This window comes from Oncorhynchus mykiss, chromosome 3 (genome assembly GCF_057628025.1).
Source record: "Oncorhynchus mykiss isolate SJ-2025 chromosome 3, ASM5762802v1, whole genome shotgun sequence".
In the NCBI taxonomy this organism is placed as follows: Eukaryota; Metazoa; Chordata; class Actinopteri; order Salmoniformes; family Salmonidae; genus Oncorhynchus; species Oncorhynchus mykiss.
In genome coordinates this window covers 6621962-6635000 of record NC_143024.1, presented here as the reverse complement: position 1 = coordinate 6635000, position 13039 = coordinate 6621962, and the positions used below count along the sequence as shown (strand labels likewise).

Below are 13039 nucleotides of genomic sequence, written 5' to 3'. Positions count from 1 at the left end.
TCAACTATTTTGTTGTCCAACGAGTCCTCTTTGTATTGACACGCTACGTTTAGGAAAGAACCAAGACCTTTCTCTGGGTTTTTACAAAAGTTGCAGGACAAGCCATTCCATCAGAATGTATTATCGGACAGCTAGATATAACTAGTTACATTTTCGAAGATAATAGATTGCAATTAGTTTTAAAAAATGAGACATAATAATTGTAATCGGAATCTACTATTTATTTGTAAAGGAGAATGACTGCAGACTAAATAACCCACTGGGTATTGACATTACGTGAAAACATTGTTGATTCAACCAGTGGGAAGGCTGTAATATATATATATATTTTTAGGCTATTGCCTCTTTAAGAGCTAGAATATATTTAGTTCCCTATGTAGTAATTCTCACCAAATATATTTTGTCTTTTCACACTGTAGTAAACAAATAATTAGAACTAAAAACTCCACACGTATTTTTTAATGTCTGTGTATCCTTGACAATCCGCTAGTCAATATTTAAAAAACACATGTTTTTGAATATTGAGGTAGAGAGAGGTAGAGAAAGAGAGATGTAGAGAGAGAAAGCGAGAGGTAGAGAGAGAGAGAGAGAGTGAGAAGTAGAGAGAGAGGTAGAGAGAAAGAGAGAGAGGTACAGAGATAGAGAGATAGATAGAGAGAGAGTTGGGAGAGAGAGAGAAATAGAAAGAGAGATGTAGAGAGAGAAAGAGAGGTAGAGAGAGCGAGAAGTAGAGAGAGAGACAGAGAAGTAGAGAGAGAGACAGAGAGGTAGAGTGAGAAAAAGAGAGAGCGACATAGAGAGAGAGAGAAAGAGCGAGTTGGGAAAGAGAAGGACAGAGAGAAAGAGAGAGAGAAAAAAATAATTAGCTTTTTACCAAATTCGCGTACGACAGACCACGTATTCACCCTGCACACCCTAATTTACAAACAAACCTTAACAAAGGCAAATTATTCTCATGTTTTGTTCATTATAAAATCTATGTACACAAACAACAAGTGAGGTTAAACTTGACAAAAACACACACATTTCTTTCCACGGGGCCGTGGGGTGAGACGGGGATGCAGCTTAAGCCCCGTCCTCTTCAACATAAATATCAACAAATTGGCACGGGCACTAGAACAGTCTGCAGCACCCGGCCTCACCCTACTAGAATCTGAAGTCAAATGTCTACTGTTTGCTGATGATCTGGTGCTTCTGTCACCAACCAAGGAGGGCCTACAGCAGCACCTAGATCTTCTGCACAGATTCTGTCAGACCTGGGCCCTGACAGTAAATCTCAGTAAGACCAAAATAATGGTGTTCCAAAAAAGGTCCAGTCGCCAGGACCCCAAATACAAATTCCATCTAGACACCGTTGTCCTAGAGCAGACAAAAAACTATAAATACCTCTGCCTAAACATCAGCTCCACAGGTAACTTCCACAAAGCTGTGAACGATCTGAGAGGCAAGAAGGGCATTCTATGCCATCAAAAGGAACATAAAATTCGACATACCAATTAGGATCTGGCTAAAAATACTTGAATCAGTTAAAGAACCCATTTCTCTTCATGGTTGTGAGGTCTGGGGTCCGCTCACCAACCAAGAATTCACTAAATGGGACAAACACCAAATTGAGACTCTGCATGCAGAAATCTGCAAAAATATCCTCAGTGTACAACGTAGAACACCAAATCATGCATGTGCTAGACAGACATGGCTCCCTAGAGAAGACAACCTATGTGTTCACTGCCCACAAAATGAGGTGGAAACTGATCTGCACTTCCTGACCTCCTGCCAAATGTAGGACCATATTAGAGAGACATATTTTCCTCAGATTACACAGTTCCACAAAGGATTCGAATGCAAATACAATTTTGATAAACTCCCATATCTACAGGGTGAAAATACCAGTGTGACATCACAGCAGCAAGATGTGTGACCTGTTGCCACAAGAAAAGTACAACCAGGTGGTTGTCCCCTCACCTCACTGGGCAGCTGGCAGCAACACACACTCCCCTGTCTACCTACTTCTGGGAGAGAAGGAAAGAGTCAGAGAGAGAGAGAGCTAGAGAGAGGGGAGTGAGAGAGATATGGAGAGAGGGAGAGCGATGGAGAGGGGAGAAAGAGAGATGGAGAGATGGAGAGAGGGGAGTGAGAGAGATGGAGAGGGGAGAAAGAGAGATGGAGAGAGAGAGCGATGGAGAGGGGAGAAAGAGAGAGAGAGCGATGGAGATCTTATGAGTTGCTGACATTCCAGTGTTGCTTGGAAAGAAATAACAACACAAATAATTATCTATCCAAAATGGAGATGTATGGGTAAACCACTTCTCCAATCTTTTTGTCTCTATAACAAAGAATAAAGAGCAAAAACATATACATGATCAAATACAAATCTTAGAATCAACTATTAAAGACCACCAGAACCCACTGGATTCCAGAACACACTGGATTCCAGAACCCTCTGGATTCTCCAATTACATTGAATGAACTACAGGACAAAATAAAAACTCTCAGCACAATTAGACCCAAACAAATCATGAGAAAACAAAAAGAGAATTACTTGACACATTGGAAAGAATTAACAAAAAAACAGAGCAAACTAGAATGCTATTTGGCCCTAAACAGAGAGTACACAGTGGCAGAATACCTGACCACTGTGACTGACCCAAACTTAAGGAAAGTTTTGACTATGTACAGACTTAGTGAGCATAGCCTTGCTATTGAGAAAGGCCGCCGTAGACAGACATGGCTCTCAAGAGAAGACAGGCTATGTGCTCACTGCCCACAAAATGAGGTGGAAACTGAGCTGCACTTCCTAACCTCCTGCCCAATGTATGACCATATTAGAGAGACATATTTCCCTCAGATTACACAGATCCACAAAGAATTCCGAAAACAAACCCAATTTTGATAAACTCCCATATCTACTGGGTGAAATTCCACAGTGTGCCATCACAGCAGCAAGATTTGTGACCTGTTGCCACAAGAAAAGGTCAACCAGTGAAGAACAAACACCATTGTAAATACAACCCATATTTATGCTTATTTATTTTCCCTTGTGTACTTTAACCATTTGTACATTGTTAAAACACTGTATATATATAATATGACATTTGTAATGTCTTTATTGTTTTGAAACTTCTGTATGTGTAATGTTTACTGTTAATTTTTTATTGTTTATTTCACTTTTGTATAATATCTACCTCACTTGCTTTGGCAATGTTAACACATGTTTCCCATGCCAATAAAGCCCCTTGAATTGATTGAATTGAGAGAGCAGGAGAGCGAGACAGAGAGACACACAGAGAGAGAGAGAGAGAGACAGAGAGAGATGGAGAGGGGAGATAGAGATGGAGAGATCTCGATGTTTTGCTTGGAAATAAATAACCTTTGTCTTGAGAGAGAGAGAGAGAGAGAGAGAGAGAGAGCGAGAGAGAGCGAGCTCTGTAGGTATGTCACATGACTGACTCCATTTCTCCACTCGTCTGTTGACACTGAACATGAACATGAGAGGAAAAACAGTCCTGAGAGAGATGGAAAGAGAGACGGAAAGAGAGGAAAAACAGAGAAAAAGAGAGAGTGTGTGAGAGAGAGAACTAGAGAAAGAGAGCGGGAGAGAGCAAGGCTTTTTCAGCTCCCAGAATGCTTTGGGCCTCGTACTTCCATGCTACTTCCTAACATTATGCATTAGGAACAATATAGCCTTCTAAAATGACCTGCTGCTGAAGAAACCAAATGCATTTGCTGCCTTAAAGTGCCCTGAGGACAGTGGGGGGAGACAGGGGGAGACCTGGGAGGCAGGGGGGAGACGGGGAGGAAGAGAGAGGCTGGGGGAGGAAGGGGGAGTGAGCATGGAGTAAATCTGGATCATGTGCTAAGCTTTCAGGAATGTTTTCCTGAACAAGCCGTAAATAACAGGTAGTCACACTAGTCACCCTGCGGGTGCAGTTACCCACGCATTACAGACATTCTCTAAGTATTGAAGAGAAACCTACATTTTTGGAGCGCTTGTGTGTTTTGTGTGTTGTGTGTGCTCTGTTATGTTGCCCCCCCCCCCCCCCCAAGTCTATAACCCTGTCCTCTAACCCTCTGTTATGTTGCCCCCCCCCAGAGTCTATAGACCTCAGTACTGTAACCCTGTCCTCTAACCCTCTGTTATGTCCCCCCCCCCCAGAGTCTATAGACCTCAGTACTGTAACCCTGTCCTCTAACCCTCTGTTATGTTGTCGTCCCCCCCCCCCCCCCAAAGTCTATAGACCCCAGTACTGTAACTCTGTCCTCTAACCCTCTGTTATACTGTCCAGCCCCAGCAGGCCCCTCCCACCCCAGAGTCTATAGACCCCAGTGAAGAGATGACAGACACAGAGGACAACGAGGAAGAGGACCTGGGAGTCAGAGAGGACCAGCGGAACATTATCCTTCACCTGCTGTCGCAGCTCAAACTGGGCATGGACCTCACACGGGTAAGAACTAACACCTGACCAATAACCATCTACTGTATAGACCCCTTTCTGTGTTTACAAAACATTGACAGAACGAGGGGGAGTTTTTATAGAACGTCGGCAACAAAAAAACAACTCTATATAGATGTTATGAGTGTATTTCACACAACTTTAGGATTATAATTGGATTTTAAAGGCTCGTAAAGGAACGTCCTGCTTCATTAGGTGTTTATGTGTCGTCATCGCAAATCAACTGCGTTCTACTTCAACTTCAACCAGTGAAATGTCTCTTTAGCTAGCTTTTGCTACAGCCTAACATCAATGAGCGTTAGCATTCTAGCTAACATCAATGAGCGTTAGCATTCTAGCTAACATCAATGAGCGTTAGCATTCTAGCTAACATCAATGAGCGTTAGCATTCTAGCTAACATCAATGAGCGTTAGCATTCTAGCTAACATCAATGAGCGTTAGCATTCTAGCTAACATCTTGCTGCATCCAAAATAGATATTTTGCAAAGATCACAACCCGAATATAATCTTAGCGACTGTTCAATCAAGAATAGAAACAGAAGTGTAAGTGTTTGAGAACCTCAAAAAAAAAAGTGATTTTGTTTTAAATAAAATAGTAATTAAAAGGTAAATCGAGGTTATGTTGAATGGGCTCAGATGGTGATGTCTTTATTGCTGCCGCCAAGAGTCGAGCATCTTGGCCTGACGTCAAGAGTCGAGCATCTTGGCCTGACGTCAAGAGTCGAGCATCTTGGCCTGACGTCAAGAGTTGAGCATCTTGGCCTGACGTCAAGATTTGAGCATCTTGGCCTGACGTCAAGAGTCGAGCATCTTGGCCTGACGTCAAGAGTTGAGCATCTTGGCCTGACGTCAAGAGTCGAGCATCTTGGCCTGACGTCAAGAGTCGAGCATCTTGGCCTGACGTCAAGAGTCGAGCATCTTGGCCTGACGTCAAGAGTCGAGCATCTTGGCCTGACGTCAAGAGTCGAGCATCTTGGCCTGACGTCAAGAGTCGAGCATCTTGGCCTGACGTCAAGAGTCGAGCATCTTGGCCTGACGTCAAGAGTTGAGCATCTTGGCCTGACGTCAAGAGTTGAGCATCTTGGCCTGACGTCAAGAGTCGAGCATCTTGGCCTGACGTCAAGAGTCGAGCATCTTGGCCTGACGTCAAGAGTTGAGCATCTTGGCCTGACGTCATATCAAATCAAATCACATTTTATTAGTCACATGACCCGAATACAACAGGTGTAGTAGAACTTATTTGACGTAATATGTACATGTAGGTAGAGTTATTAAAGTGACTTATAGATAATAACAGAGAGTAGCAGTGGTGTAAAATAGGGGGGGGGGACAATGCAAATAGTCTGGGTAGCCATTTTACTAGATGTTCAGTAGTCTTAAGGCTTGGGGGGTAGAAGCTGTTTAGAAGTCACTTGGACCTAGACTTGGCGCTCCGGTACCACTTGCCGTGCGGTAATAGAGAGAACAGTCTATGACTAGGGTGGCTGGAGTCTTTGACAATGTTTAGGGCCTTCCTCTGACACTGCCTGGTGTAGAGGTCCTGGATGGCAGGAAGCTTTGCCCCAGCGATGTACTGGGTCATACCACTACCCTCTGTAGTGTCTTGCAGTCGGAGGCCGAGCAGTTGCCATACCAGGCAGTGACGCAACCAGTCAGGATGCTCTCGATGGTGCAGCTGTAGAACCTTTTGAGGATCTGAGGACCCATGCCAAATCTTTTCAGTCTCCTGAGGGGGAATAGGTTTTGTGGTGCCCTCTTCCCGACTGTCTAGGTGTGTTTGGACCATGTTAGTTTATTGGTGATGTGAACACCAAGGAACTTGGGAGCTCTCGACCTGCTCCACTACAGCCCCGTCGATGAGAATGGGGACGTGCTCGGTCCTCTTTTTCCTGTCGTCCACAGTCAGTGCGTCGTGTTTTCTCAAAAGGGTCTATATCACCGGTGGAAGTTAAATCAAACACCATCTACTGTAATCGAACTGGACATGAACCCTTGTTGGGTACATCTCACGACACGGGTAAGAACGACACTTGGGTCATACTGTTCATCAGCGTTTATCATTTGTAGTCGTTGCTGGTAACTGTATAAGTACACCTGATTCAACCCCGTCACATCAAGGACTTGATGTGTACAACTTAGTGGGGAAGAGGCCTAGTTAAGGACACCAGTGAGCTTCACACACATTCACATTAGTGAAATGGACAACAACTGTAGTCAGTGGCCAGTGTTCTAACAGTGAACCGACAACAGAAACTCCCCCCCCCCCCCAAGATAGTGAAACAGAACACAGCTCTCTGCTCTCTTCACACAGTCACAGATGGCACAGAGCACCAGGTGCTGACACAGATAAACTTATCTACCTAGCACACTGTACTTGTACACAGAGAGAGGGAGAGAATGTATTCATTATTTAGTTGCTAGTTCATTCCCCAAGCCTCCATCTGTCCAGTCCTTCTCCTGTACTCAACACTCTGTCCTCTACTCCTCTCCTCCTCTACTCTCCTTACTTCACCTCTCCTCTCCTCTCCTCCCCCCAACTCTCCTCTCCTCTCCTCTCCTCTCCTCTCCTCAACACGGTCCTCTCCTCTCCTCATCCCACCTTGAGCTAATTCAGTCTACAGGACAGGAGAAATACCATGTTATTTTGAAGAATATAAAACATCTTGTGTCTTCAAACTTGTATCTCTGTGATCATATGGTAGCCTAGTGATTAGAGTGTAGGGACGGTAGGTAGCCTAGTGATTAGAGCGTTAGACTAGTAGCCCACTGTTCCTAGGGCCGTCATTGAAAATAAGAATTTGTTCTTAACTGACTTGCCTGGTTAAATAAAGGTAAAAAACTAATTTCATAAATGCTTATGTCAACAACCACCTTAAGATATAACAGTGAAAGCCTGAAGTTCGAGGTTCAGTCTCTCTGTTCTGTCATCCTGGTGACAGACTGACTGACTGAATGAGGAAGTGACTGCCTGTAATGAGTGTCTATAATGGGCAGCCAGGTGAGTGCAGTGACAGCGCCTGACTGAACTCACGATTGTCTGTGGCACAGCTGCTCTGCTCATGTGGTTCGATGAACCCCACCGCGTGTGATGTTAGACTGAACCGTAATGGGGATTATATAACATAATGCAGGTTATAATCTGGTTTAGTGATTATAGCTTCATCACCTAGACCCCTTAGTGATTATAACTTCATCACCTAGACCCCTTAGTGATTATAGCTTCATCACCTAGACCCCTTAGTGATTATAACTTCATCACTTAGACCCCTTAGTGATTATAACTTCATCACCTAGACCCCTTAGTGATTATAACTTCATCACCCTTAGTGATTATAACTTCATCACCTAGACCCCTTAGTGATTATAACTTCATCACCTAGACCCCTTAGTGATTATAACTTCATCACCTAGACCCCTTAGTGATTATAACTTCATCACCTAGACCCCTTAGTGATTATAACTTCATCACCTAGACCCCTTAGTGATTATAGCTTCATCACCTAGACCCCTTAGTGATTATAGCTTCATGACCTAGACCCCTTAGTGATTATAGCTTCATCACCTAGACCCCTTAGTGATTATAACTTCATCACCCTTAGTGATTATAACTTCATCACCTAGACCCCTTAGTGATTATAACTTCATCACCTAGACCCCTTAGTGATTATAACTTCATCACCTAGACCCCTTAGTGATTATAACTTCATCACCTAGACCCCTTAGTGATTATAACTTCATCACCTAGACCCCTTAGTGATTATAGCTTCATCACCTAGACCCCTTAGTGATTATAACTTCATCACCTAGACCCCTTAGTGATTATAACTTCATCACCTAGACCCCTTAGTGATTATAACTTCATCACTTAGACCCCTTAGTGATTATAACTTCATCACCTAGACCCCTTAGTGATTATAGCTTCATCACTTAGACCCCTTAGTGATTATAACTTCATCACTTAGACCCCTTAGTGATTATAACTTCATCACCTAGACCCCTTAGTGATTATAACTTCATCACCTAGACCCCTTAGGGATTATAGCTTCATCACTTAGACCCCTTAGTGATTATAACTTCATCACTTAGACCCCTTAGTGATTATAACTTCATCACCTAGACCCCTTAGTGATTATAACTTCATCACTTAGACCCCTTAGTGATTATAACTTCATCACCTAGACCCCTTAGTGATTATAACTTCATCACCTAGACCCCTTAGTGATTATAGTCACCTAGACCCCTTAGTGATTATAACTTCATCACCTAGACCCCTTAGTGATTATAACTTCATCACCTAGACCCCTTAGTGATTATAGCTTCATCACCTAGACCCCTTAGTGATTATAGCTTCATCACCTAGACCCCTTAGTGATTATAACTTCATCACCTAGACCCCTTAGTGATTATAACTTCATCACCTAGACCCCTTAGTGATTATAACTTCATCACCTAGACCCCTTAGTGATTATAACTTCATCACCTAGACCCCTTAGTGATTATAGCGTCATCACCTAGACCCCTTAGTGATTATAACTTCATCACCTAGACCCCTTAGTGATTATAACTTCATCACCTAGACCCCTTAGTGATTATAACTTCATCACCTAGACCCCTTAGTGATTATAACTTCATCACCTAGACCCCTTAGTGATTATAACTTCATCACCCTTAGTGATTATAGCTTCATCACCTAGACCCCTTAGTGATTATAACTTCATCACCTAGACCCCTTAGTGATTATAACTTCATGACCTAGACCCCTTAGTGATTATAACTTCATCACCTAGACCCCTTAGTGATTATAGCTTCATCACCTAGACCCCTTAGTGATTATAACTTCATCACCTAGACCCCTTAGTGATTATAACTTCATCACCTAGACCCCTTAGTGATTATAACTTCATCACCTAGACCCCTTAGTGATTATAACTTCATCACCTAGACCCCTTAGTGATTATAACTTCATCACCTAGACCCCTTAGTGATTATAGCTTCATCACCTAGACCCCTTAGTGATTATAACTTCATCACCTAGACCCCTTAGTGATTATAACTTCATCACCTAGACCCCTTAGTGATTATAACTTCATCACCTAGACCCCTTAGTGATTATAACTTCATCACCAAGACCCCTTAGTGATTATAACTTCATCACCTAGACCCCTTAGTGATTATAACTTCATCACCTAGACCCCTTAGTGATTATAACTTCATCACCTAGACCTCTATTAGCCAACAAACTGACACACAGCACCCTGACTAGTTTATTCACCTTATCACCTAGACCTCTATTAGCCAACAGACTGACACACAGCACCCTGACTAGTTTAATCCCCTTATCACCTAGACCTCTATTAGCCAACAGACTGACACACAGCACCCTGACTAGTTTAATCCCCTTATCACCTAGACCTCTATTAGCCAACAGACTGACACACAGCACCCTGACTAGTTTAATCCCCTTATCACCTAGACCTCTATTAGCCAACAGACTGACACACAGCACCCTGACTAGTTTAATCCCCTTATCACCTAGACCTCTATTAGCCAACAGACTGACACACAGCACCCTGACTAGTTTAATCCCCTTATCACCTAGACCTCTATTAGCCAACAGACTGACACACAGCACCCTGACTAGTTTAATCCCCTTATCACCTAGACCTCTATTAGCCAACAGACTGACACACAGCACCCTGACTAGTTTAATCCCCTTATCACCTAGACCTCTATTAGCCAACAGACTGACACACAGCACCCTGACTAGTTTAATCCCCTTATCACCTAGACCTCTATTAGCCAACAGACTGACACACAGCACCCTGACTAGTTTAATCCCCTTATCACCTAGACCTCTGTTAGCCAACAGACTGACACACAGCACCCTGACTAGTTTAATCCCCTTATCACCTAGACCTCTATTAGCCAACAGACTGACACACAGCACCCTGACTAGTTTAATCCCCTTATCACCTAGGACTCTATTAGCGAAAAGACTGACAGCATCATCAGTCAGTCAGTCAGTCAGTCAGTCAGTCAGTCATTCAGTTACTCCCTCAGTCAGTCAGTCAGTCCTTCAGTCAGTCAGTCACTCCCTCAGTCAGTCAGTCCTTCAGTCAGTCAGTCAGTCAGTCAGTCATTCAGTTACTCCCTCAGTCAGTCAGTCAGTCAGTCCTTCAGTCAGTCAGTCAGTCAGTCAGTTCCTCAGTCAGTCAGTCAGTCAGTCAGTCAGTCACTCCCTCAGTCAGTCAATCAGTCAGTCAGTCAGTCAGTCCTTTAGTCCTTTAGTCAGTCAGTCAGTCACTCCCTCAGTCAGTCACTCAGTCATTCAATTACTCCCTCCTTCAGTCAGTCAGTCAGTCAGTCACTCCCTCAGTCAGTCAGTCCTTCAGTCAGTCAGTCAGTCAGTCAGTCAGTCAGTCATTCACTCCCTCAGTCAGTCAGTCAGTCAGTCACTTCCTCAGTCAGTCAGTCAGTCACTTCCTCAGTCAGTCAGTCCCTCAGTTCCTCAGTCAGTCAGTCAGTCAGTCAGTCAGTCAGTCAGTCAGTCAGTCCTTCAGTCAGTCCTTCAGTCAGTCAGTCAGTCAGTCAGTCAGCCAGTCCTTCAGTCAGTCAGTCAGTCAGTCAGTCAGTCAGTCCTTCAGTCAGTCAGTCAGTCAGTCAGTCAGTCAGTCCTTCAGTCAGTCAGTCATTCAGTCAGTCAGTCATTCAGTTACTCCCTCAGTCAGTCAGTCAGTCCTTCAGTCAGTCAGTCACTCCCTCAGTCAGTCAGTCCTTCAGTCAGTCAGTCAGTCAGTCAGTCAGTCAGTCAGTCATTCAGTTACTCCCTCAGTCAGTCAGTCAGTCAGTCCTTCAGTCAGTCAGTCAGTCAGTCAGTCCCTCAGTCAGTCAGTCAGTCAGTCAGTCACTCCCTCAGTCAGTCAATCAGTCAGTCAGTCAGTCAGTCCTTTAGTCCTTTAGTCAGTCAGTCAGTCACTCCCTCAGTCAGTCACTCAGTCATTCAATTACTCCCTCCTTCAGTCAGTCAGTCAGTCAGTCACTCCCTCAGTCAGTCAGTCCTTCAGTCAGTCAGTCAGTCAGTCAGTCAGTCAGTCATTCAGTCAGTCAGTCAGTCATTCACTCCCTCAGTCAGTCAGTCAGTCAGTCACTTCCTCAGTCAGTCAGTCAGTCACTTCCTCAGTCAGTCAGTCCCTCAGTTCCTCAGTCAGTCAGTCAGTCAGTCAGTCAGTCAGTCCTTCAGTCAGTCCTTCAGTCAGTCAGTCAGTCAGTCAGTCCTTCAGTCAGTCAGTCAGTCAGTCAGTCAGTCAGTCAGTCAGTCAGTCAGTCAGTCAGTCAGTCCTTCAGTCAGTCAGTCAGTCAGTCAGTCAGTCAGTCCTTCAGTCAGTCAGTCATTCAGTCAGTCAGTCCTTCAGTCAGTCAGTCAGTCAGTCCTTCAGTCAGTCAGTCAGTCCAGTCAGTCCAGTCAGTCAGTCAGTCAGTCAGTTAGTCAGTCAGTCACTCCCTCAGTCAGTCAGTTAGTCAGTCCTTCAGTCAGTCAGTCAGTCAGTCAGTCCCTCAGTCAGTTAGTCAGTCAGTCAGTCAGTCAGTCAGTCAGTCCGTCAGTCAGTCAGTCAGTCAGTCAGTCAGTCAGTCCTTCAGTCAGTTAGTCAGTCAGTCAGTCACTCCCTCAGTCAGTCAGTCAGTCAGCCAGTCAGTTAGTCAGTCTCCCTCAGTCAAACATCCCACCACCCATTCAGAGATGTTCCGTCTCTTTCCCTCCTCACATGGGCCTCTCTCTCAGGCTGCAGGCCATGGATTGATCCTGTGATTGTAGGATAGTGAGTTTCAGTATCAGGACTGTTATGTGAATATAAACTCTAACCATGGAGAACAGTTCTGTTGCCTAACTAATTCTACTTTACGTAATCTGATAAGCAGTTAGTTTGGTAACTCCTTGTATTATATTTTGATGGAAATCCTAGATGACACTGGGTCAGATGTTACACTGTTTTGAAATAGATTTGTATAATTGCTGATATACATTTGCGTCATTAAGCAGACAATGTTATCCAGAGAGACTTACAGTCAGTGAGTTCAACTAAGGGTAGGTAGGTAATTCCCTCCGTACTGATGTAAACTACTGTGGTAACTGGTGTAAACTACTGTGTTAACTGATAAACTACTGTGATAACTGGTGTAAACTAATGTGGTAACTGGTGTAAACTACTGTGTTAACTGATAAACTACTGTGATAACTGGTGTAAACTACTGTGGTAACTGGTGTAAACTACTGTGGTAACTGGTGTAAACAACTGTGGTAACTGGTTTAAACTACTTTGGTAACTGATAAACTACTGTGATAACTGGTGTAAACTACTGTGGTAACTGGTGTGTAAACTACTGTGGTAACTGGTGTGTAAACTACTGTGTTAACTGGTGTGTAAACTATTGTGTTAACTGCTAAACTACTGTGATAACTGGTGTAAACTACTGTGTTAACTGCTAAACTACTGTGATAACTGGTGTGTAAACTACTGTGGTAACTGATGTGTAAACTACTGTGGTAACTGATGTAAACTACTGTGTTAACTGGTGTGTAAACTACTGT

General features: G+C 43.7%; 1 protein-coding gene across 4 annotated transcripts in view; it reads left to right on the top strand.

Moving 5' to 3' along the window:
- LOC149984286 (oxysterol-binding protein-related protein 10-like) overlaps positions 1-13039 on the top strand; it is a 113128-nt gene that overhangs the window by 71037 nt on the left and 29052 nt on the right. For all 4 annotated transcript variants that reach the window (XM_090219737.1, XM_090219745.1, XM_090219749.1 and 1 more), the window contains one exon: positions 4284-4442. In XM_090219737.1, the coding sequence (XP_090075863.1) occupies positions 4284-4442 (159 nt within the window). The remainder of the gene's footprint in view (positions 1-4283; positions 4443-13039) is intronic.